This window comes from Serinus canaria, chromosome 28, assembly GCF_022539315.1.
Source record: "Serinus canaria isolate serCan28SL12 chromosome 28, serCan2020, whole genome shotgun sequence".
In the NCBI taxonomy this organism is placed as follows: domain Eukaryota; kingdom Metazoa; phylum Chordata; class Aves; order Passeriformes; family Fringillidae; genus Serinus; species Serinus canaria.
In genome coordinates this window covers 2,358,588-2,382,285 of record NC_066341.1, presented here as the reverse complement: position 1 = coordinate 2,382,285, position 23,698 = coordinate 2,358,588, and the positions used below count along the sequence as shown (strand labels likewise).

Here is a 23,698-nt window from a genome sequence, read left to right as displayed (position 1 = left end):
CACGGTCCCGCCCCAGCCAGCGAGAAATGCCCGCCCCCCCAGCCCGCCCAGCCAATCACAGACCAGCGCGACCGATGAGGAAGAGGCGGAGCAGCCAATGGGGCGCAGGGAGCGGCGCGCCGGAAGTGCCCGTTCCCGGTGCGGGGGCGGGGCCAGCGGGCGGGCCCTCCGCTCTCCACGCCCGCCCTCAGCGCCGGGCCCGGCGCTCCCCGCCCGGTGCCGGTCCGGGTCCGGTGCCGGTGCCGGGCCCGGGCTCGGGCTCGGCCTCTGCGCAGCGCGGCCCGGTCCGGTTCGGCCCGGCCCGCCACGGGGAGGATGGGGCAGCCGCGGCGGCCGGTGATCGGCAGCGGCCCGGCGGCGCCATGACCGGCGAGAAGAAGAAGAAGAAGCGGCTCAACCGCAGCGTCCTGCTGGCCAAGAAGATCGTGATCCGGGACGGGGCCGGCGTGAGCGCGGGGCCGGGGGCTGCCGGGGGCGGGGGGATGGCGGCACCGGCGCTGACGGGAGCGCGGGCGGTGCCGGTGCCGGTGCCCGGTGAGGGCTGGCCCCGGTGGGCCGCGCTCCTCAAAGCGGCCCCGCTGCTGCGGCTGCCGGCCCGGGACGCGGTGGAACGGCGGATGCTGAGGATGCCGTGGATGGGCGCTGCACCTGCCGGTTCTGCGCCGCTTTCCCCGCGCACTCTCGTTGCTGGGCGGCAAAACCGGGCGGGGAGCCCCGCACCGACCCGCTGGGGGTGGATTTAAGCACCCTAAGCTGGCTGTGAACAGAAAGAACCTTTCAGAGCAGCGTCTCTCGCTGCCTTTGCTCGTGTCCAGAATCCCCCTGTCACAGACATATTTTATGAAAAATCCTTTCCTTAGGACTTTTTCTCCTGAGAAGCCGAGAGGCCTCAGAAATGAAATATAAACAATGATTCTCTGCTGCTGTGGAATGCAACAGGTGCATCTTTGATTGGTCTTATGTGGTTATTTTTAATTAATGGCCAATCACAGTCCAGCTGTCTCAGACTCTCTGGTCAGTCACAAGATTTTATTATCCTTCCATTCCTTTCTATTCCTTTCAAGTCTTCTGATGAAACCCTTTCTTCTATTCTTTTAGTATAATTTTAATCTATCATTTGAATATAACACATATCATAAAATAATAAACCGGCCTTCTGAAACATGGAGTCAAGATTCTCATCCCTTCCCTCATCCTGGGACCCCTGAGAACACCACCACATCCCCCCAGGTGTGTGAGCTCTCTGAGGTGCAGGACGAGGCTGCTGAGAGGTTTTTGGCTTTGCTGTGTTTTGCAGCGACAGGGCATCGGGGAGCCCAGCGTGTACCACGCCGTGGTGGTGATTTTCCTGGAGTTCTTTGCCTGGGGGCTGCTGACCACGCCAATGCTGACGGTGAGTGTGTCTCCATGGCAGCTCTCCTGAGCATTAAGGTCTTAGCACTGGGGAACTGTGGAAAAGGAGAGTTTGGTTATGCAAAAAATCCCCCATGTAGATATATTATAAATACATCTGTAATATAAAATGCAAATCAAACATGCAGACGGCACAAAGGGACCTGCAGAGAAGGGATGTGGTGGCATAAAATAAAACCAGAGGGGGTTTAGGTGATGGGAAAGGCTCTCTGAGCATGCTGGAGTGATTTATAGACCTGGAAGATGTTAAGGGCATTTATTTTTATGCTTAAAGGCATTTAAAGGCAGTGGTTTCCCATACTGGAAAAGGCAGGCAGAGCTCCTCACGTAGAGGCATTGTTGGCAGAATATTTCACCTTTTCCCTGGATTGTGCCCTTCCAGTCCTCTGGCTGGCAGATGCTCACAGAAATTTTGCAGAAGTTGCTAGCTCTGACTTTTTCATTTGGTTTTTGTTTGTTTTCCTTCCAGGTCTTACATCAGACTTTTCCTCAGCACACATTCCTGATGAATGGTTTGATTCATGGAGTCAAGGTAAGGAATATTTCTTCCAGGATTTCCTTTAAATCTGCCATGGGTGCAAGAAGGACAAGCCATTATTATCTCTATAATTTGCTGGTGTCAGCCAATATTTGGCCACTTTGAGGGGACTCAGACAAACCTGATGCAAAAGGGAGGACACAGACATGGGAGAGCTGATTTTACTGAGCAGGCGTGTCAGTGTGGGGCTGGAGTTTTAACAGCTGGAAATAATCTCACCAGCATGAGATCAGCCCTGTGCCCATCCTCTGGAGCATAACAGAATGACAAATCAGTGACATCTAAATTTATTGGTGATAGAAACTGAATCCAAGTGGCCTCAGTGACCTCCAGGCAGGAGGTGGGAATGTGCTGTAGGACTGGGGAGCTTCTTGCACTAGAGCAGAATTGCAGGCAACAGTTGTGAACAGGGAATATTCCTGAGTTCTGACTGGGGAATTAGGCAACACAGACAATTCTTGGCTGTCTCTGGCAAGAGGATCTTGGAAAACAGCCCCAGCACTGACAGGCTCTGCCCTTCCTCAGGCTTGGGAGAAATGGCAAGGCCTTGAATAATTTTATTTGTGCTTAATGGCCCTGGCTTCTCATTGTGTCTGTCCTGTCTCCACGTACAAGAGCAAGCTTTCCCCAGAACTGCAGCAGCTGTTGCCATGCTGGAGCTGTGCCAGGGCTGCCTGGGTGCCCAGAGCTCTGCAGGGAGCAGGAGGCTCAGTGGGGCCTTGCTGGTCGAGGATTTGGTTTTCCCCTCCCTAAAAGGATGTGGGGAGTTTATTAAACTGCTCTGTTGTAACAGCATTGCTGTGTGGAGCAATCAGAATGGGTTGTCTCCTCCTGATGTTGATGAAAGCTCTCACTGAGGGGTTTCTCTGTCCTCTGGTCTGTCTGTCCATCCCAGGGTCTGCTCTCTTTCCTAAGTGCCCCACTGATTGGTGCTCTCTCTGATGTCTGGGGCAGGAAATCCTTCCTCCTTCTCACCGTCTTCTTCACGTGTGCACCAATCCCCCTGATGAAGATCAGCCCCTGGTGAGTTCACCCTCAGTACAGCCCCAGGGTTCTGAGGAGGGGCAGCAGCAAGAGGCTGAAGGAAGAGGGTTTGCAGCTGCTCCTTTCAGGGTGAGATGGAAGAGTCTCATCCATCTCAAGAATGGAGGAGGATGCTCAGCCTAGGGACAGACTTGTCTGGTTCTGGAGGGTTCAGTTGGGAATAAAGGGCTGCTCTGTCCCCTGTGCTTGTTCCTCAGCTCAGTGCATTATTTCTGTTAGGGAAAATAGGTGATAAAACTTCAGGGGTCTCCAGACCAAGAGTCCATGTTCTTGTTCTGGTGCACTGGAACAGGATGGACTGGAGGCAAAACAAGGGAGAGGCTCTGCTTCAGCAGCTGTGGACCTGGTGTGGCTGCTCCCTAACTGTGCCTTGGGCTCTTGCAGGTGGTACTTTGCTGTCATTTCCATGTCTGGAGTGTTTGCTGTCACCTTCTCTGTGATTTTTGCCTATGTTGCTGATATCACACAGGAACATGAGCGCAGCACGGCGTACGGCCTGGTAAGGAGCTGAGTCACTGGCCTGGCTCTTGAAAGAAATATTTGGGGCTTTGCAGGTAGGAGAGATATAAAATTAGGGTGGGAGATTTATTGACTGATCATACAGACTCCCTGTGCTTCTGTTTGGGATTTAGCTCTGAGGGGGAGGCTGATCTCTGGCTGTGTATAAACCAGCCTGGCCCTCCCTTTTCCACACCAGGGAAGGGGAGCCTGTGATGCTTGGTGTGATCCTGCCCTTCCTGCAGCTTTACTGACAGCATCATCCAGGCATTCCTGATTCTCCTTTGCTAGAACTTAGCCCAGGTGCACCAGGAGAATCTGTCACCTCTCTCTGCACAGGAATCCCTCTGAATTCTTATTTATCTCTCCATCAAAAATGCCAGAAGGAGTTCCCTGGGTCGCTGGGGAGGAGGAAATGGGCTTTAAGAAGAAAAGGCTGTAGAGAATTTTTTTGCTTGCAGGTGTCAGCCACGTTTGCTGCCAGCCTGGTCACCAGCCCGGCCATCGGCGCGTACCTTTCCCAAGCCTACGGTGACACCTTGGTGGTTGTGCTGGCTTCAGGGGTTGCTTTGTTGGATATTGGCTTCATCCTGCTGGCTGTGCCCGAGTCACTGCCTGAAGAGATGCGTCCAGTCTCCTGGGGAGCCCCAATCTCCTGGGAACAAGCTGACCCATTCGCTGTGAGTCAGCCTGCTGCTGTGTGGGAAATGGATTTGTCGAAAATTTGTCGAAAATTTGTCGAAAATTGGTATAAAATCCAGCACTGCTCTTTTCCTGTGTGCTGGTAATGCTTAATGTTTGCTTTAGTCCTCCTGATTTTTAAGTTGTTAACCCCTTGGTATAGCTGTCTTTGTATCTGCAGATTTTTCAGTGATTTAAAGTCAAATTTTAAAATATTTTTTCTCATTCCCCACCCCTTTTCCTGCAGTCCTTGAGGAAGGTGGGTCAGGACTCCACAGTGCTGCTCATCTGCATCACAGTCTTTCTCTCCTACCTTCCTGAGGCCGGCCAGTACTCCAGCTTCTTCCTGTACCTGAGACAGGTCAGTCTCTGCCAAAGCTCTGGGTGCAGGAAATCCTGCCCTATAAATACAGTCAAAGTTGTGTCACCTGCCAAGGTGGCTTTTCTTGGCCAATAAATCAGTAAAGCTGAAATTGTAAGAAATAGTGATTTGTTCCAGCTCTCCTGAAAAATGTGTTAGCCTGCTGACTGCTTTAGGCATTGCCTGGGGCAAGGCCTGGCTTGGCTCCTTGCTGGTGTCTGCCTGGCCATCCTGGCTGTGCCCCCTTCAGGCACTGCAAGGGGAGCTCAGTGATTTAAAACCGTTTTTTTCAGCCAAGGAAAATCTTCTGTTTGGTTCCTATGGCAGCCCAGAGGCAGTGGCTGTTAATGTGCAGGTCCCTGAGAAGCAAGTTCACTAAACAGGAGTGACATTGATGGAGAGGCTCTTGTCACCTGGTACAAATCTGCCTGAAAAGTCCCTCTTTGATGTTTTCACAGGTCATTGGTTTTTCCTCAGAGACTGTAGCAGCCTTTATTGGTGTAGTTGGAATTCTCTCTATACTGGCTCAGGTGAGAAGCAATTTCTATGTTGCTTGAGCAGTCTGCTGTAAGAATGTCCAGAAATTCTGATTTCGGGGCTGCTGAGCTGTCAGAACTCCTTTGGCCACACAGACTTTTGAAACAGAGAAAATCTTAAATTGGGAGGGACCCATATGGATCATCCAAGTCCCTCAGCTTCCTGTCCTCTTGTCTCCTGATTGTTGCCCCCTTTCTTTGCCCCTGCCTTGAAAACACCTGGTTTTCTTTCCAGACAGTGGTGTTGGGAATTCTCATGCGCTCAATAGGAAATAAAAACACCATCCTCCTGGGCCTGGGCTTCCAGATCCTGCAGCTTGCCTGGTATGGCTTTGGATCACAGCCTTGGTGAGGGTTTGCCCACATTTCTGTCCCTCTGTGGCTGCTCCCACCCTGCAGCACAGGGTGAGGGCACAGGGCTGTTCCTCACAGCTGCCTCCTTCCTTCCTCCCCAGGATGATGTGGGCAGCAGGAGCTGTGGCTGCCATGTCCAGCATCACCTTCCCAGCCATCAGTGCCATGGTGTCGAGGAGCACAGACCCTGACCAGCAGGGTGAGTGCTTGGGGACACATCTGGGGTATTTTCTGAGACCTTGTTGAAGGGAGGAATGATGAATATGACTCCATGTTCTTAGAAGGCTAATTTTTTATTTTATGATCTATAATATATTAAGAATACTAAACTAAAACTATACTAAAGAATAGAGAAAGGATACCGACAGAGGGCTAAAAGATACTAATGAAAACTCATGACTCCTTCCAGAGTCCAGACACAACCTGACCATGATTGGTCATTAAGTCAAAACAATTCACAGAAACACAATGAAACAATCACCAGTTGGTAAACAATGTCCAAACCATATTCCAAAGCAGTAAAACACAGGAGAAGCAAATCAGATAATTATTCTTTTTCATTTTCTCTGAGGCTTCTCAGCTTCCCAGTAGACAATCCTGGGCAAAGAGATTTTTTGGAAAATATGACAGTGACACACATCTGATGGGGGGGTTCATCCCAGCAAGTGCTGAGTTGGCACAAGGGCATGGTGGTGGAGGGGTGGGCAGGAACATCTGTGCCAGCTGTGAAGTGTCACTGTGCTCACAGCAGCATTCACACTCTTATCTTTAACCACGGCTGGTGCTTTACTGGGGAACTCCCAAGTGATGCAAGTGGGTGTTTGGTGTTGTCCCTCTGAGGCAGAGGAGGCTGCTGCATTTTGCCTGCCTCACAGTACATCTCTGAATCCTCAATTAAATTCTAGTTAATTGGAAATTGTTGCTTGATGTGCTCATGCTTATTTCAGTCTGCAAAGCAGCAAGCCCAGCATTACTGATTTTTCTAGAACCTGGCACTGAGTGGAGCTGCTCATCTGCAAACCCCTCCCCCTGCACATCAGCCCAGATCCAAGTGCTTGATCCTGTCTCTAAATATCTCTAAATTTGTATCCTCAAATAAAACAAGTTTTTTTGGAAAGCTGGAGGCATTTCCCAACTTCTTCCCTCTGTCCCCAGGTGTGGTGCAGGGGATGATCACTGGAATTCGGGGTCTGTGTAACGGCCTGGGGCCAGCACTCTATGGTTTTGTCTTCTATCTCTTCCACGTGGAGCTGAACGAAATGGCTGAGGTGGAAACTTTGGGCAAGGCCTCCAAACCCAACATGGCCAACCCTACGGATGAGGTACCTGCTCAGCTTCTCACTTTGTTTTCTGGGCTGAGGGCTGGGCTGTGGGCTGGGCTGAGAGCTGTGCTCGCCCTCATGCTTGAATCATTCCTGTCTCTCTCTCTCTGTCTCCAGAGCAGCATCATCCCTGGGCCACCCTTCCTGTTCGGGGCGTGCTCCGTGCTGCTGTCGCTGCTGGTGGCCCTGTTCATTCCAGAACACAACCTGGCTCTGAGGTCAGGCAGCCACAAGAAGCACAGTGCAGGGGCTCAGGCCCACCCCCACAGCCCACCAGCTGGGGGGTCAGATGGCAAGGAGCCCCTGCTGGAGGACAGCAGTGTGTGAGGTGGGACAGGGCACCTGCCTCGGGCTCCACTCCACATCAAGGACGGACTCAGCAGGAGTTCAGGGAAGGGGAGAGAGGGATCCAAGGTAACAGACTGTGCCACTAACAGCTACTGAGGAGGGATGAGGTTTCCCTTCGAGCCAAATACACCCAGCTGGTGCAAAAATGGAATTGTATCACCTGGTGCTGATGGAAAGGGGAGATAGGGAACTGCTCCACTGGAGGGATAGTTCTGGAAAGCAAACCTGCCCTTGTGCGTGACCCCTGTGTGCCCTGCCAAACCTTCTGCCTGGGCTGTGCTTGGTGGGAGCTGGAATCAAATATGGCATTTGCTCCATGGCCCATCCCTGCCAGAGCTGTTCCTGCTGCTGCCCCTGGCAGCCCTGCAGGCTGTGGTGGCACCTTGAGGGGACAGGGTGTGTGTGAAGCACAGGGAGTGCAGCTCTCAGCTTCCTCTCTGCTGGAGGGCCCCATTCTGCCCCAAGTGAGACTTAGACCAAAAAAATCTAAATCTACTGACTTCATGTTCTGATGAAGAGGATGAAAATGAAGAAGTTGCAGCTGACAGAAGGGAAGAATGGGCAGGTGAGAGAAGGGCAACTCCATGAATTACAAACACTTGGATGGCCACAATGGCTGTGGCTCTGTTTGGTTTTCTTTTTTCTTGTCACTCTGAGGTGACATTTGCCTGTTGCCTCCACGGGCGGTAGGTAGAAGAATTTTTTTCAGAAATCTTTTCCTGGAGCTGTGAGGGTTGTTTAGGAGATACAATTCTCTGGCAGGTTGGAGAAACAGCTTGGCTGTGCTGAGCACTTTGGAGATGAGTGGTTTCCTGGGAGAAAGGTCAGAGAAATGACTGTTTACCTTGAGCATTGTATAAAGCATGCTGGTTTGCCCCTGGGCTCCTACCATCTGATGCTAAAGCCAAAGAGTGTCCAGAGCTGGTTTGTTCTCAACCCAATAGATCCTGATGGTGAAGGCTGTGTTGATTTGGACTTAGGGGTTTGGATTCCATGTGGCATTTCTGAGCCTGCTGTGGAGGCTTTGTTTATGGAACAGTGGAACTGCAACCTCTGCTGCAGGCTCAGCTGTGCTCAGAAAGAGCAGGAGGTGCTTGGAGCGTGGTGAAAGGAGCTGAGGCAAACAGGGAATGTGTGGTTGTTTATAGAAATGTGGCAGAGGGCAGGAAACAATTGTTCTGATTTGAGTAAATAAGAAGTGGTGGCATTGAGCAGTTCTGGGAAGTAAGGACCAAACCAAGGACACTTCAGGAATCCTTTGTTAAAGGAATTGAGGGTGCAGCAGCCAAACCAGTCTTGCCTTGGCTGTTCTCTGCCTGGGGTCCCCTCTCTGTGGGTTTGGGGAAGGTTACCCAGGGGAGAGCAGCCAAAAGGGAGGCAGTGCTGGCCCTGGACATCTGGACCTTTGCAGACACACAGCAGCGACTGCAAATGCCATTTGTTTATCAGAGGTGGGTATTTAAATGAAAGATTTGGCAGTTTGTTCTGCATTGACCTGGCCTGGTGGCAGCTCCTGTGCTCAGAACTAGGAGCAGCTGGGACACAGAGGGATGCTGAGATGGGTCTGGCTGCAGGTCTGGGGAGCAGAGCCAGCAGAAGCTTCCTTGACCTGCCATGACCCCATTTTTCCCTTCCCTCAAGCTCCTTATGGTGACACTCCCAATTCCCAAACATTAGTGGGATGGTCAGTACTGTGTGTGCATGGTAAGCTTTTATCCTGAAGGAAATCCTGTCACTTGCACTTCCAGGCAGCAGTTCCCCCACCTCTGTTCCTCACAAAAATGCCTTTTTTAGACGGGACTTTTCCCAAGTCCTGGCAATCTGTTGATTTATATGGGTTAAAGTGAGCTGAACTAGGATTTTCCCTCACACACAGATGAAGTAAAATATAGAATTGTTACCTCAGAGCTTCACGGGTACAATACAGCGACACGTTACAAAAAGATGAGCATAATTTATATGATATAAAGTATAGAGAGATATATTTTTAAAAGTCCTCTCCCTTATTGCATAGTTTATTGAAACCAATGTGTTTCTGGTCCCATTCCCTCTCACCACTGCTGCTGCCTGTGGCCTCTCAACCTCTCCTTTCCCTCAGCCCCCAGAACTGTCCAGAATCTTCCCTTCCAGGTCATGTCCCTCACAATGTGACCCCTGAGCTTCTGGTGATGCTGACATGTGCATTGTGGGCCTGGAGTGTTTTGGTCCCTTTGTCAGCCCCCAAACTCGGGGCCAGGTGCTGCCAGCAGGTGCCTGCCAGGTCAGGGGCTGTGGCCTGGTTGGTGACCAGCTGTGCTGCCACCAGTGATGGCACTGGGCACCAGTGGGGTTGCAGCACTGGGCGTCTGGGGTGGGGATATGGCAGCGGGTGGATGGAGGGGGGCACAGCACCAGGCAGCAGCAGGATCTCTACAGGTGCCATCACCAGCAGAAAGGTGGCTTGTGCTGGTGTGCAGAGCTGGCAGCAGGGGTTCTTTGAGGTGCAGGGAGCAGGCAGGGACCCCTTCCTACCCTTTTGGGGTTCCTCTCACCTGGTTTGGTGGGGCCTTGGCCCGGTGCCTCCCCTTCCCTTGGCGCAGGGCTGCGAGCCCTGCACTGCTCTGCCTTGACCTGACAGAGCAGAGCTGGGCCAGGTAATGCTGGAGCTGAAGTTACCAGAGCCAGATGAAGAACAGCTTGTTCTGAAGGGCTGGTGCTTCTGCAGCATCCCACGTGGAGGCTGGAAAGGCTTGTGGAGCATTCAGCTAGTTTTTGCCAATTCTTGTTACTTTATATGAAAACGCAACTTTTTAAAAAGGAGTCTTTTCTTAAAATCTGCTTGATCTGCTGTGCAGTGCCTGAGCCTGGCTGTTTAACGTTGGGATTCCCAGGATTTGTCTGCAGGGACTTAAAAATCTGGGATGGTAACAGCAATGCCCAAACACAAGGCAAAAATCATCTCAATTGCCTGTCGGCAGTCCTGGCAGGTCAAGTGAGTTTCAGCTGGTCTTGTTGCATTAAAAACCTGAGTTACACCATTGCTTTCTCTTCTGCCATTAATTTTGCTAAGTAGTAACTTTTTACTTCCGTTTTTATTCTTTTTCTGCACTCCAAAGGCTGTTGACAGCTGTGGTATCTTTAAAGCGTGGGCACTTGGCCCCACCTCTGCTCTCTCACAGTTCACCATCACGTGGGTTTGTGTCTCTTTTTTTAAGCTAACGATAAAATGTATTTATTTTGGTTGAAGTTGTGTTTGGAACTGGCTAATCTCTCCCTCTGATGGATTATTTATTAAACTGCTGCTTTCCTGTTGTGTCAAAGGTCTGTGTCCTTATTCCTCTCCATCACCAGTGGTACCAGGCAGCTTCTGCCCAGAATTTAAATTCCTCTTGAGAACTATGTGAAGATGTGGGGTAGGTTTGGGAGAGCTGGGTTGGGGCTGCCAGTCCCTGCCCCAGCCCAGGATGGGAAGCAGCTCCCTGGCTCCTGCCTGCCCCACTGCCGCCTCCTCCTAGACTGGTTTTAGTAGCCCTGACTCTATTGTCTTAATTTTTCAGACAGGCCTAATTTAGATCTTATCTGACTCATTTAAACACTCTTTGTGGTGGCTGAGGATGGTCCTAAGTGACTAATATAATCCAAAAAAAAAAAAAAAAAAGATAAACACATCCAAGCCAGCTCTGGGATGGGAACTGATGCTTGATGGATGGTATCCTGGAAACATGAGCCATTACACAGCCTGTTGCTTCTGCATGCATTTCCTCCAGACTGGAAGTAGCTTTTGTTTTATTGTTTCCATCTTTAATTGAGAGAAAACCTGTAACTTGTCTCACGTGAGGTGGCTGGAGAAGAGAGGGCAGGTGTTGCAGTGCAGGATGTTGTTGACCACCCTTCAATAACATCCTGCACTGATGCGGTGGCTCCTGGGGCAGTGGCAAAGCCTTGTCCCTTCTGGTGACGGCCTGGGGCTAGACCCCAACCCCAGGGGCTCTGAGGGTATCCTGTGCTGGAGACAGCACTTGTCCCTTGGTGCTTTGTGTCTCCAGACTAAGCTGTTTTGTTTCCTGAGCAACATCTCTGGACAAAGTTATGCCCGGCACAAATCCCCGTGCCTGCCCTGAGGGAGGAAGCACAATCTGCCTCCGGGAAAGGTGTTCAGGCCCCTGAGTCTGGAAAACCAGCATTCCCTTCACTCCTTCAAAGGCTTCCTGTGGGCTGGAAAACACTCCTGCTGCATAAGCTTGCTCCTTCTGCCCTGTGCACGCAACCTGGTGCTGTCCCTGTGCTGTTCCTGTGCTCCTCTGGGCTGGGGGGAAGGTCTGAATTCCACCAAGCAGGAGGTGGAACAGAGGTTGTGGTGGGTCCACTACTCAGAGTGAGTAAGAGCTGCCCTGGGGGTTCTGCCACGTCACTCTGAGCTGGGCCAGTCCCCTGACCTGCCCCTGGCTCTGTGGCTGAGCCCTTGGAACTGGAGGATTATCAGGTTTTGACTCCATTTTCCTCTGTGTTGCCCCCTCTGTGTGTGGCTGGGGCTGCTCTGGGCCCTCCAAGCCCCAAAACAGAGAAAGCCCCACACCTTGTGCTGCAATTTCTGGTAACTTAATTTCTTGAGGTCCAGGAAGGTCTGGGGAAGCTTCTTTTTAAGATGAGGTGGTTCCCTAAATGCTCAGCTCTCATTCAGAACTGATTCAGGGGTTTTCTCATCACACCAGTGCCACAATCAGGGTTGTGGGAGAGGCAAGTGAAACCTTGGCAGCACGTGTGTGTCCTCAAGGTTCCCAGACAGATTTCTGGGAAGAGCCTGGCAGTGTGGGAGCAGCCCTGGCCATGGCTTGTCCCAGGGTTGGGCAGGAGGGCTCTGGAGGCTACTGGAAAATCCGGGAAGTGAATCTGTTAACACAGGATGGAAGGAACAAAAAGCCCAGCATCATTAATCACCTGTTTCAGCTGAGTGAGCACATTTGGTGGGAAGTGTTTACAGAGTACTTTCCTTGCTCAGAGACCTTCTGCACCCTCAAGAGAATTAATGGCATGACCTTCTAAAATGATGCATGGCACGCCCAGTGCATGGAGCTGCCTCTCAGAGCAGTTCCCAGCTGGGAAATGTCCAGGTCCTGTGATAGCACTGGGTGCAGAGATGGGCACATCCCTCCCTCAGCCCTTGGGGACCTTCCCCAGCCTTGGCTGCAGCCTGGCAGGGTGGGATGGGGCAGAACAGGACTCATCCCTCCATGGGGAGCTGGGCAGGAATGAGGGAGTGATGCCAGACCCAGCAGGGACCCAGGACAGATGCTGAGGGCCTCGAGGTTGGATAATGGAGGGTGTTTAACACCTTGTCTGGGGTGACACTTTCTCCATCTGTACCACAAGACCAAGCCTCACAGGAACACCTGATTCCATTCCTGAAAATGCCCTGTTTGAGGAATAAACAGGAATAATCAGCTCACCAACAGGGCTGACCACAGGCTCTGGCTCTGCTTTTGGGGCAGTGGCTGGCAGGGCCCTTTGCACAGCTGTGTGTCCCCAGCAGCTCTTGGGGTCATGGAAAGGTTGGTTTGCCAGGGCTTCTGGGAGAGTGATGTAGCCTGCAAAAAACGGAGAGAGCTGGATCTGAGCCACATCCCGAGGTCTAAGTGCCTGTGCAGGGCTGCCTGGTGAGATGATGGGGGCCCCTGCAGCCACACGGGGACCTTTCAGGACAGGGACTTTCCCGGGTTTGGGGGGGCTACCGGCTTGGCCATCGGCTGGGTGTTGTGCAAGAGCCAAACTTGGAAAAAAATCAGAAATCTCCCTCTGGAAATACCCCTCGAGCGGGAAGTTGTGGAGATCCTGGGGCCGGTGCTCATGGGGGCGGTTCCTACAGGGCTTAAGAAGGGCTGAAGTTGGAGCCGGCGGCCAGAAGGAGACAGCCCTGGCCAGCAGCACCCGCTCCCTGAAAGGGGGAAGGAAGGAAGGAAAGAAGGGAAAGCCAGCGCTGCTGCTGCCATGTGGGTGATGGAGCCGGCTCCTGTCCTTCTCCTCCTCTGCTTGCTGTGGGGCTGCAGCGGTGAGTGCCACGGAGCCAAGAGCCACCCTAATCCCCCGAGCCACCGTGCTGCCCTGCCCTGCTGCTCTCCCTGCTTCGCCCTGCGGCCCCAGGAGGTCCCTGTGACTGAGCTGTGACAGCCACCCTGTCTCCATGTCGCTGCTGTCCCGGCGCTCGCAGCTGCGGGGTGCTGGTGACCGTCCCCTCCCCTGACCCTGCTCTTTCCTCCTGCCCAGGTGGCCCCGCTGACAGGCTGGTGGTGACACCACGGGAGCCCGTGGTGCCTTTTGGGGGCTCGACAGAGCTGAACTGCTCCTTGGCCTGCGCAGGGGGCAAGGTGGAGTGGAGGGGGCTGGACACCGCCCTGGGGACCATCTCCTCCTTCTCCACCCACAGCATCCTGCACATCAGGCACGCCACAGTGGCCACGGAGGGCATGAAGATCTGCCTGGGCAAATGCCACGGGCAGCACTACCAGAAAACTGTCACACTGAAGGTCTATGGTAAGCACTCCCCAGCCTATCCCTCACTGCCTCCTCCCAGCACAGCCCTGCATCCCCAGGGCAGCCCCTTTCCTCCTGAGCTGCCAAAAAATCAGTCCTGGTGCTGCTTTGACTCCTTTCCAGCCCTCCCAGACACGCTGAGGCTGGAGGCAGTTCCCCACATCCTGCGGCAAGGACACCCTGCCAACCTGACCTGCTCGGCCACGCACCTGTATCCCCCCACTGGGCTGGCCCTCACCTGGTACCGGGGACACCAGGTGGTGGAGAACCTTACAGATGTTGACTGCGAGGATGCTGATGAGGAGGAGCTGTGTAACATCGTTTCCACCCTGTCGGTGAAGGGGACAGAGGTGGCAGAAGGGGTGGAGTTCAGGTGTGAGGTGAAGCTGCACGTTGGGCAGGAGACCTTCACCAGGGTGGCATCTCTGGTGGCAAGTGCTGAGGGTGAGTGCCAGGAGGGGCTGGGGACCCCAGCCTGCATGTACCCCAACCCCTGGAGCTAACCCCACTGCCCTGTGCTCCTCCTAGCTCTGCCAAGCAGCAGCAGCAGCCCCCACTGCTGCACCACCCCTCCTGGCAGTGCCCCTTTGCTCTGCTCGCTGTGCCCAGGGCTGGAGGAGCTTGGGGCTGCAGCGAGCTCCCCTGTGACCAAGGCTGCTGTGTGTTTGCAGATGTGATGACAGCAGCCATGGTCACCTCCACGGGGAGCCCCAGCACAGCCAGGCCTGTGGCCAGCACAGCACTCCCTCCAGGGCCAGGTGTCCCTACAGGTGACCCCAGCACAGCACGGGGCCCCAACGCTGGCACCACTCTGGATCTGGCTGCTGTCACCAAGCCCTCCTCCACAGAGCCCTCTGTGCCCCAGGACCCCATGGCGAGCACCCACACGGCAGGTGGGGCCACCAGCACCTTCCCTGGCTTTGGCATGGCGGCGACAGGGCCACCTCTGGGGACAATGCCCACCTGCAGCCTGCAGATTTGGTCGCTGCCTGCCACCGGGATGCGGGGCAGGGCTCTGCGCATCGAGTGCCATGCTCGGTGCACCGGGAACGCCACGGTGGGCTGGCTCCGGACCCCCGCTGCCCTCTGGCAGTACCGGGAGGAGTCTGCGGGCAGCAGCTCTGCCCTGCGGCTGGACAGCGCCGAGCCCTGGCACCAGGGCCACTACCAGTGCGTCCTGCTCGGCCACCGCGCCCAGGTGGCCAGCCTGGAGGTGCTGGTGGTGGATGGTGAGTAGTGTTGATCTGCGGACCCCTGCCCTCATCGCTTGGGTGGGCTGCACCCTCTCGTGTCCGTGCCACAGTTGGTGCTGGGGGGGATGTCCAGGAAGCTTCCCCAGACCTTCCTGGACCTCAGGAATTCGCAGTTACCAGAAAGCCCTACACCTTGTGCTGCACTTTCTCTGTTTTGGGGCTTGGAGTGCCATTGTTTAGTTGAGCTGTTGGGGCATGGGTTGGACTCGATGATCTTGAAGGTCTCTTCCAACCCAGTGATTCTGTGAATTCTGTGAATTATTCTGTGAATTCTGTGACTCGCTCACCCCTCGGCATTTCCATGCAAGAACAGCTCCGTGTGTTTGCAGATTCCCTCAGCTCCAGCCCTGCCATCGCCATGGGCACAGCGGGATCGCTCTTGGGGCTCATCGCGACCGCTGCCGTGTCTCGACGCCTGTGGAAACGGTTCAGATCTCGGTAGCAGCTGTCCTGGGAGTGGGAGCTGCCGGCTGGTGGCCCCGGCCCTCCAGCCGTGTCCCTGCTGTCCCCCGGCTGTCGCTGGCCCCTGGCCAGCAAGAAGGAGCAGGAGGGGAGCAGCTGCCGCGGGAGGCAAAGCCTGGAAAGGCAATGAGCACAGGCGACACAGGACTGAGACTGGATCCCCGCGGGCTGGCACCGATCACCGGGCTGGGTCCGGTGCCTGGGGCTCCCGGCACCAGCGGACGGGCGGGAGCACGAAGGCCGCTTGTCTGTCACAACAGAAGGCCCCGGGGAAGCGTGGGCTCGATGCACGGGTGGGACCGGTGCTCCAATAAAGAGCTGTTCTCCGTTCGAACCCTCAACAAAGTGTCCTTTGGGCCCGGGCGGCCCCGGTCCCGCGGCCCCTCACCGGCCCCAGGGCACCGGCGGCGCCCGCCCGGTTGCCAAGGGCGGGGCGCTTGCCCGCAGTAAACATGGCGGGCGCGGCGCCAGCTGCATTGATGACGCAGCTCCTTTGGCCACACTCAAGATGGCGGCCGCGGCCTCGCCCAATGGCGGCGTTCGCGCACAGCCTTCCTGCGCACCGATTGGCTGCCAGCGTGCAAGATGGCGGCACAAAAACTTCCGGCCCGGGCGGAAGTGCGGTCCAAGATGGCGGCGTTCGCGCACAGCCTTCCTGCGCACCGATTGGCTGCCAGCGTGCAAGATGGCGGCACAAAAACTTCCGGCCCGGGCGGAAGTGCGGTCCAAGATGGCGGCGTACGAGAAGCGGCGGGCGGCCGCCGCCCCTGTACCGGCGGGGGGCAGCGGGCTGCCAGAGCCGGGGCGGGCAGCGCCGGGGGGCGGCGGGCCGGCGGAGGGCAGCGCGGCGGAGTTCCTGCTGCGAGCCGGCGTCACGGCCATGGTGCGGGAGGCGCTGCTCAAGGTGCTGGAGGCACGGCCCGCCGAGCCCGTGTCTTTCCTTGCCGAGTACTTCGAGCGGCTGGTGCTGGCGGAGGCGGCGGCGGAGCCCCCGGGGCCGCCGCAGCGCCTGGCCCGGGCGCTGTGGTACGTGTGCCTGGCTCATCACTCGCACAGGTGCGGCGAGCGGCGGCGGGGGGCGGCGGGGACGGGGGGCGAGGCCGCCTCTCTGTGTCTGTGCCCTGTCGCGACAGGACGGCCTTCGACAGCAACGCCGGCGCGGCCTACGAGGTGCTGGGGTGCGGCGGGCGGCGGCGGGCGGCGGGCGTGGACGGGCGGCTCTACAGCGAGCTGCTGCGGCGCATCTGCCAGCGCGGGGCGGCCCCGGCCGAGGCGGCGGCCGAGCTGCTGCGCCGCGTTCCGCTGCCGCGACCACGAGGCCGTCCCGTTCGACGTGTTCCGCTACGGCGTCCTCACCTGCTGCGTGCTGCTGGAGTTCGCGGCCAAGGCCGACGCGCTGTTCGCCGTGCTGGGCGCCGGGGACTCGGCGGACAGCCGGCTGTGCCAGGCTGTGCTGCGGGCGCTGGAGGACGCGCTGGGCGCTGGGCAAGGCCCGCGGCCTGCCCGCTACCTGGAGGCGGGCTCCAGGCTGGGCCCCGACAGGCTGGCACTGGCCATGGACCAGGCTCTGCAGGAGAGGAAGCTGGGCTCCTCCATGAGCAGGGAGGAGTTCCTGAGGAAAGCCACGGCGCTGTTCATAGCAAAGGTGAAGCCTGTGGAGTGATGCCCGGGGGGGAGCAGCACTGGCTGCGGCTGCTGCTGGCCCTGCAGGGCTCCTCTCCGAGCTGGACGGTGAGCACGGGGAGCTGGCTGGAGAGCCCTGGTATGCCCAGCAAGAGATTCCCAGTTTCCACACTCCCTGCCCTGCTCTGATGGTGCCCAGCAGCTCCATGTCCCTGCCTGGCTCCTGTGGCCCAGCTGTGTTGGGAGATCCCTTTCAGGGGTTATCCAGGACTCACATGGAGGCTGTGACCCGTGGAGCTGCTTTGGGCAGTGAAGTGACCCAGAATGAACAAAGTGTGGGGCTGGGCTGTGGCTGCACAGGGACAGCTGGGGAGGGCTAAGGTGGTTTGGGATGTGCAGTGCAGGCTCTGGATGAGACATATCCCCTTCCCCTGGGACCATCTGCGTGTTGGGCCGGGGGTTATTTATTTAAACTTGTCTGATCATTATTTATACTGTTCAATTCCTGGTTTGCTGTAAGACATTAAAGCCTTTTTATTATTTTTTCAGTGGCTACTTTCTTACCTCCTGGCAGCATGAAGTGCCAGAATGAGCCGCAGAAGTGCCCAGACTGAGGCACACTCCATGCCCAGGGGTTAGTGTTGGCTGCAGGTGCAGGACTGTGGCAGAGCCGGTGGGGGGATCCCCGCGGGCTCGGGATGTTGTGTTAGGGCGGATGTTCTGCTCCCTGCAGGCAGGACGCGGTGCTGGTCTGGGTGAGGCTGCGGGTGGCGGCTCCTGACGCAGGCACAGCTGACGGGATATGACACAAAGGGAGCTGCGAGCCGGGGATGCCGGAGGCATCGTTGGGCTGAGCAGCCTCTGCTGCTGTGAGTTGTCACACAGGTGTGGCACCCGCAGGCTGGCCGGGGTTCCATGTGCCGGGGAACCCCGGGGCGCCCGCCGATTGCCGGACTCGCTCGGTGGGCCGGTGCGGCCGGGGGGACCGGCGGAGCCGCCCCGCCCATCGCCTGCCCCGCCCCCCGCTCTGATTGGTCAGCGACACCCGTATGGGCGGTGCCCGCGGTGGCCACGCCCTCCCGGGACTCCAGCCCCCGCCGTGCCCCGCGTGGCCCCGGTCCCGCCGCCCCCCCGCGCCCCGGAGCGGCCGAGAGCCCCCCGAGAGCCCCGCTAGGCCGGCATGGCGCGGCCCCCCGTGCCCAGCTCGCAGAAGGCGCTGCTGCTGGAGCTGAAGGGGCTGCAGGAGGAGCCCGTGGAGGGGTTCCGGGTCAGGCTGGTGGACGAAGGGGACCTGTACACCTGGGACGTGGCCATCTTCGGCCCCCCGGACACCCACTACGAGGGCGGCTACTTCAAGGTGAGCAGCTGGGAAGGCTCGGGGTGTGGGGGGGGGAAGGCCGAGCAGGCGGTGTCGGGCGATGTGCTGCGTGTTTTGGGAAGGAGTTTCGGAAGGGGTGAGAGCCTTTGAGGGGGCTGTGGGTGTCCTGGGTGGGTGTGGGGGTCGCGACAGAGCTGCTTCCGGGCTTGGGGGCGTGTTGAGGGAGAGTTGGGTCTTTCACTGGACACCTGAGGGTCCCTGGGGCTTCGGGGTGGTCCTGGCAGGGAGCTGGTGCGCAGGTGGCTGCTCCAAACTAGCGAGGGTCCCCTTATGGGGGGCCTCAACCACCGCCCTGACCCCCCGGTCCGAGGGTGCAGGACAGCGGGCTCCAGGTCGCTGAGGTTCCCTGTGCTGGAGGGGATCCGAGAAATCGCCACCAGAGCGGAGGGAAGAGACAAAAGTGCCCCGAGTGCAGAGACAGCCCAGGGTGGGAGCAGGGAGCTGGCTTGGGGAGTGAGTGTCGTGGCTTGGTTTGGGGTTAGGGGTGGAAAAAGATGTTTGTTGGCCTGACTGCGCAGTCCCCCCTCGCCAGGATGTGTGTGTGCTCTTCCCAGGTATTGTGCAACCTGGGGTAGCTGTTTTTTTCCTCTTTCTCATCCTCCCTCCTCCACGGAGCTCTTGTGTTTTCATCCTGTTGCTGTCAGGGGTGGGGATGCACAGGGTGAGTCACCCAGGGTTAGCTGTGTTTGTTTTCCTGGGCTGGCAAAGCTGACGCTTCAGAGCCAGGTTTCATCTCTTCACTGAAGCGAAGGGATTTTTCCCCGTATCATTTTGGCATGAGACCCTCTGAACTCTCACCCTTTCAGCCACTCATGCTCCTGTTGTGTGCTTGAGAGCTTCCAAACTCAGCACTGAGGGTGCTGGTGAGACTGTGCATAAGAGGAGAGCAGAGGGGCAGAGTCCTCCCCAGCCTGTTTGTACACACAGGGTGGGGTTGTTGCTGTCCAAGCCCCCTTTGACATCGCTTTGCCTCGGCTGGTTTTGTTCTGATCCCCTCTGACACAACAAAGGGGATTATTCTGCCATGTTCAGCTGTTTGGCCAGAGCCCAGCACGGGGCTGAGTGTCACTGCCCTGCACTCCACACACACAACACAGCCCCCACTGCACTTTTCCCTCTTCCCACACCTCATCCTGTGCCGTGGATCCAGTGTCTGGATTTTCTTTTACATGAACTGAGGAAGCAAGAAGCGTTGAGGGAGTTGTTGTGTTGAGTCTTGATCTGGAAGTTTGCTCCCAGGGCCTGGAAACAGCTGAAAGCTGAATCAGTCCCTGGGAAGTTGTGCAGCCACACAGGGAGAGGCTGCCCCCATCCTCTTGGATTCCTGGTGCTGGTGGGTTGGGGCAGCAGCTGTGAGGACTGTGGGATGTTGCTGTAGGTCCCTGTGCCCCCTCAGGCTTCACTCAGAAATGGACAGGGAGCCCCTCTGTGCCCAATCTCAGCCCCGTGGGTTTGGCAGCTGTGGGAGGAGCCCGTGGTGGCTGAGTGTCCCTGCTGGAGCCCTGGGCTGCAGCCTGAGCTTCATGTGATTTTATTTTTAGCCCCCAAGCTGCGCGTTGCGGCCAGTTTGGACTGGGTCTCTTCTCAGCAGTGACAGGCTATTTTTAGATTTGGTGTTTTCATCACAGCACCAAACACCTGATGCTTCCTTCCTGTGAGCTCTGAAGAGTAAACAGCCTTTCCTCCAGGGGCACAGCCATGGGTCTGGGCCTGACAGCAGCAGCTCTGGGGGTGACCCAGCCTCTCTGCCTGGCTCCGTGTGTTGCTGAGGGGTTTGTGCTGGGTGCCAACACCATGAGCTCCCACTGGTCCCTCTGCATTGGGGAGCACTGGGTTAGCACCAGTGGGGCTGCTGGACAGGGGGGTGTGGGCAGGATGGGGGGCAAGGAGCTGCTGCTGGTCACAGCCCCTTTGCTCACCCCACTCTGTGTGGTGAGAGGGTGCCCCCAGGGCCAGCGTCCATGTCCCTGTGTCCTGCCCACAGAGCTGGCTGGTGCAGAGGCTCTGTCCCAGCAGATGCCCAGCTGGACTTGGCAGAGGTTCCTTTTTCCCAGAGCTGTCAGAGGCTCTGTGGTTTCTGTCCCTTCCTTCTCGCAAGCTGGTGTTCACATGTCCTTATTGTTCCCTCGCAGGCTCGTCTCCGCTTTCCCATCGACTATCCCTACTCTCCTCCTGCCTTCAGGTTCCTAACCAAAATGTGGCACCCCAATATCTACGAGGTAGGTCCCCTGGGACAGCGAGGAGGCTCTTGGACTATCAGTGGACACGTGTGCCTCTGTTGTGATGGCACTGGATGCAAATGCCAGCCTTTGGCACTGGACACTCAGTGCCTGGCACAGGGAATATCACTAATGAGCTCACGACAGCCCTTTTCTGTCCCAGAGCAGGTTCCAGGTCAGCCAGGCTTTGCAGGCCTGATGGCTCCCACGCTTAGGGACATTGTGCCTGTGCCAAGAGTGGCTGCAGGGTGAGCAATGTGCCTGGCCCTGGGGCCCACGCTAGGGGCACAGCCTGCTGGGCATTGGGCAGCATTGGCAGCCTGACCTGTACAGTGCTGGCAGTCATGGGTTGCTTGTCCACTTTTGTGTCCCTCCTATGGGACCAAAGGGACAGCTTGGGTCACCTCACCTGGCTTCAGCTGAAGGGAAGAGCGAGTGAGGAGATCCTGGGGCAGCAGCTCCTGAGGATCCTGTTTCTCTTGTGCTTTCAGACAGGTGATGTCTGCATCTCCATCCTGCACCCACCTGTGGATGACCCGCAGAGCGGGGAGCTGCCCTCGGAGCGCTGGAACCCCACCCAGAACGTGCGGTGAGGGCTGGGGGAATGGCAAGGTGGGAGGGTGGGGACAGCCTCCTGCTCCCAAAGCCTACAGGAGGTGCCAGGGGGCTGGTGAAGGCTCTCAGGCTGTTGGACTGGCTGAAGACCAGCCAGAGTTTGTGTATAAGCCCAGCAGCCCATGTGGTGCTGTCCCCTGCCTGGCCTTCTCCCCTTTACTGGGACCTCTCTTGCTGTGGACAGCACAAGGCTTTCCCATGGACAGAACAGGGCTGCTGGCACTGCTGAGCTGCCTCAGCTCTGACTGCTCATGTTTATCCACACCAGAACCATTCTGCTGAGTGTGATCTCACTGCTGAATGAGCCCAACACGTTTTCCCCAGCCAACGTGGACGCCTCGGTGATGTACCGCAAGTGGAAGGAGAGCAAAGGGAAGGACCGGGAGTACACAGACATCATCAGGTGTGTGCTGAGCCCAGCCCTGGCTGTGCTGGCTGTGCTGGGAGCCTGTGGGACACGGGCTCTGGAGGGCTGTGGTGCAGAGCTCTGTTCTCACCTCCCACTTCTCACCCTCCAGGAAGCAGGTGCTGGGCACCAAGGCGGATGCTGAGCGGGATGGAGTGAAGGTCCCCACCACGCTGGCTGAGTACTGTGTGAAGACCAAAACTCCAGCCCCAGATGAGGGCTCAGACCTCTTTTATGATGACTATTACGAGGATGATGAGATGGAGGAGGAAGCAGAGAGCTGTTATGGTGATGAGGATGACTCCGGCAATGAGGAATCTTGATGGCCCTCTGGCATTGCAACACTTACTATAAACTACTGAATTTTACCTCAACAAGAACAAACTGGTTTGAATTTAGGATCTGTCAGCCCTGAAATTAACTCTCTACCTCGCAGGGAGACTGTTCTGCTGTTACAAAGGAAATCCCATCACTGTCTTTGTAGGAAAAGATAAACCCCCTATTTTATAAACTTCCAGGGGGCGGGTGGAGAGGGGGAAGCTGTGTTGGGGTGTTCACAAAGCCACAGAAACTGAGGTGCTGAGCTGCCTGGCAAGGAGTGACAACCAGGCCTGGTGTTGGCTGCCCCTCATTTGGGTCTGTTCAGATTCTCTTCAGCGCCACAGGGTAGGAGCAATTTGGGGTGCTTGTGGGGGTGGTGTGTGGTTGCTTTGGTGGGGGGGGCAGCATGTGAGTGCTGTCTAGGCTTTCAACACCTTTTAGGGTTCACCCTGCAGCCATCTGGGCTGTGCCCACAGGAGCCTTTTGCCTTCCCTGCTCATGATGCTGGAGCTGTGTTCACAGGGAGAAGGGCACCAGGGAGGACTTGCCCAGCAGCCACGAGCACTGGGCATGTGGGGATGATTTGTTTGTGGTTTTTAACTTGCTGGGAGGGATGGGATCATGCTGAGTATTTCTGCTTCTGGTTTTTTTTTTTTTTTTTTTTGGACACTATTTAATAAAGTTCTTCCAGGGAAGTGTTGTGATGCACGAGTGAGGTTCTGCCCAGGCTACAAGGGATTTGTTTCAGACATGGACTGGCATGGAGCAGTGGGTGGATGGGCTGGCTGCTCTCTCAGGGCTGCAGGGCAGCTGTAGGTCTCACAGTAACCCTCTTTCCACCTTTCAGAGTGGGCAGGAGGGTCTGGGCAGGGTTGCCTCTGGTCTGGAGAGCATCTCTGCCTTTCCTGGGTAACATTCAGTGCCTCTGCCCTGGAGCTGCAGCCAGCACTCAGTCTCTGCCTGGGCCAAGCCCTCCAGAAGGTGTTTGCCTTCTCCCTGCTCTGCAGGCAGCAGACCTGCCTGGGCAGTGCCCGGCTGTGCTCAGTGGTAGCTGACAGGCACCCCACGGGTGCCCAGGGCTGCTCTGATCCCATTTGGGTGTGACCTGAGCCCACAGACTGGAACTGGCTGGGACATGCGAGCTCAGGAGGCTGCGGGGAGCTCCCCAGACTGTGCTGAGCTCCCAGCCCGGGGCGCCGCCGGTGCCTCGCCCGGCTGGGATCGGGTGAGCGGCCTCGGAGCCAGGGCAGGGACAGGCCCTGGCAAAGAGCCTGCCTGGGGCTCCTGCCCCTGCTGCACAAAGCTCGTCAGAGGGGTAATGAGCAAAACTTCCCTCGGCTGCAGTCGTGCAAATGGGATCAGGGCTTGAGTGACACCTGCGACTGCACGCGGCGAGGGCATGTGCTTTATTGCCTTAGGAAATGAGGCTAAAAGGTGAATAGGATTATTGTCGCTTTATTCAGGCCTGGCAAACTGCTTCCAAGGTCACCCGCCCCGGCCGGCACGGAGCAGCAGCCCCGGCTGTTTGTTCGCAGCCAGCCTCTCCTTCCTTTCCTGGGGGGCTGCCCTGGGCACCCCGAATCTGCATGGCCGTGCCCATGTGCCCTTTGCCGGCTCTTTGTGGCCAGTTCCCTCCCCAGTGCTGGATGCTGGAGGGTACCCAGATCATGGGTGCCGTGGGTACCATACCCCCGAATTTCTTCACCACACGAGCCCTATTTACAAATCCCCCCAGTGCAGGGGCAGCATGGGCAGTGGATGAGGGTGGGCGGGACAGGGGGAAGAAATGCTCCGGGGGAGCTGGCAGATCCCTGCGGAG

General features: G+C 56.8%; 4 protein-coding genes across 6 annotated transcripts; all 4 read left to right on the top strand.

The window, feature by feature from the left end:
• Positions 1 to 146: 146 nt before the first annotated feature.
• Positions 147 to 10,394, top strand: LOC103821941 (hippocampus abundant transcript 1 protein-like). 2 transcript variants are annotated; one of them, XM_030232549.2, is made up of 12 exons: positions 147 to 446; positions 1,298 to 1,393; positions 1,883 to 1,945; positions 2,847 to 2,974; positions 3,380 to 3,494; positions 3,955 to 4,173; positions 4,422 to 4,535; positions 4,994 to 5,065; positions 5,307 to 5,419; positions 5,527 to 5,624; positions 6,581 to 6,747; positions 6,865 to 10,394. In XM_030232549.2, the coding sequence occupies exons 1-12, from the start codon at positions 363 to 365 to the stop codon at positions 7,072 to 7,074; spliced, it is 1,479 nt and encodes a 492-aa protein (XP_030088409.1). In that variant the 5' UTR covers positions 147 to 362; the 3' UTR covers positions 7,075 to 10,394. The 2 variants fall into 2 exon arrangements, with proteins under 2 accessions (XP_030088409.1, XP_050842118.1); XM_050986161.1 differs by lacking the exon at positions 147 to 446 and having other exon boundaries at positions 1,308 to 1,393; positions 2,906 to 2,974.
• A 2,301-nt stretch (positions 10,395 to 12,695) lies between these two features.
• MADCAM1 (mucosal vascular addressin cell adhesion molecule 1) lies at positions 12,696 to 15,651 on the top strand. 2 transcript variants are annotated; one of them, XM_009096894.3, is made up of 5 exons: positions 12,696 to 13,120; positions 13,336 to 13,602; positions 13,726 to 14,046; positions 14,274 to 14,831; positions 15,185 to 15,651. In XM_009096894.3, the coding sequence occupies exons 1-5, from the start codon at positions 13,060 to 13,062 to the stop codon at positions 15,295 to 15,297; spliced, it is 1,320 nt and encodes a 439-aa protein (XP_009095142.2). In that variant the 5' UTR covers positions 12,696 to 13,059; the 3' UTR covers positions 15,298 to 15,651. The 2 variants fall into 2 exon arrangements, with proteins under 2 accessions (XP_009095142.2, XP_050842119.1); XM_050986162.1 differs by having other exon boundaries at positions 12,697 to 13,120; positions 13,496 to 13,602.
• Positions 15,652 to 16,012: 361 nt separating this feature from the next.
• TPGS1 (tubulin polyglutamylase complex subunit 1) lies at positions 16,013 to 17,126 on the top strand. The gene is given in 3 exon segments (XM_050986163.1): positions 16,013 to 16,373; positions 16,451 to 16,616; positions 16,618 to 17,126. Coding segments are annotated over 3 exon segments (855 nt in total). The 5' UTR covers positions 16,013 to 16,047; the 3' UTR covers positions 16,981 to 17,126.
• Positions 17,127 to 18,040: 914 nt separating this feature from the next.
• Positions 18,041 to 22,574, top strand: CDC34 (cell division cycle 34, ubiqiutin conjugating enzyme). The gene is made up of 5 exons (XM_030233227.2): positions 18,041 to 18,297; positions 20,451 to 20,537; positions 21,029 to 21,126; positions 21,421 to 21,555; positions 21,671 to 22,574. The coding sequence occupies exons 1-5, from the start codon at positions 18,121 to 18,123 to the stop codon at positions 21,879 to 21,881; spliced, it is 708 nt and encodes a 235-aa protein (XP_030089087.2). The 5' UTR covers positions 18,041 to 18,120; the 3' UTR covers positions 21,882 to 22,574.
• The last annotated feature ends 1,124 nt before the right edge of the window (positions 22,575 to 23,698 follow it).

Bases quoted from the DNA above. Each gene is read 5' to 3' on its own strand.
- CDC34 (XM_030233227.2), top strand. From the start codon at position 18,121: ATGGCGCGGCCCCCCGTGCCCAGCTCGCAGAAGGCGCTGCTGCTGGAG. The intron at 18,298-20,450 runs GTGAGCAGCTGG...GTTCCCTCGCAG, and splicing joins ACGAGGGCGGCTACTTCAAG to GCTCGTCTCCGCTTTCCCAT. The intron at 21,127-21,420 runs GTGAGGGCTGGG...TATCCACACCAG, and splicing joins AACCCCACCCAGAACGTGCG to AACCATTCTGCTGAGTGTGA.
- LOC103821941 (XM_030232549.2), top strand. From the start codon at position 363: ATGACCGGCGAGAAGAAGAAGAAGAAGCGGCTCAACCGCAGCGTCCTG. The intron at 1,946-2,846 runs GTAAGGAATATT...TGTCCATCCCAG, and splicing joins GTTTGATTCATGGAGTCAAG to GGTCTGCTCTCTTTCCTAAG. The intron at 6,748-6,864 runs GTACCTGCTCAG...CTCTGTCTCCAG, and splicing joins TGGCCAACCCTACGGATGAG to AGCAGCATCATCCCTGGGCC.
- MADCAM1 (XM_009096894.3), top strand. From the start codon at position 13,060: ATGTGGGTGATGGAGCCGGCTCCTGTCCTTCTCCTCCTCTGCTTGCTG. The intron at 13,121-13,335 runs GTGAGTGCCACG...CCTCCTGCCCAG, and splicing joins CTTGCTGTGGGGCTGCAGCG to GTGGCCCCGCTGACAGGCTG. The intron at 14,047-14,273 runs GTGAGTGCCAGG...GTGTGTTTGCAG, and splicing joins TCTGGTGGCAAGTGCTGAGG to ATGTGATGACAGCAGCCATG.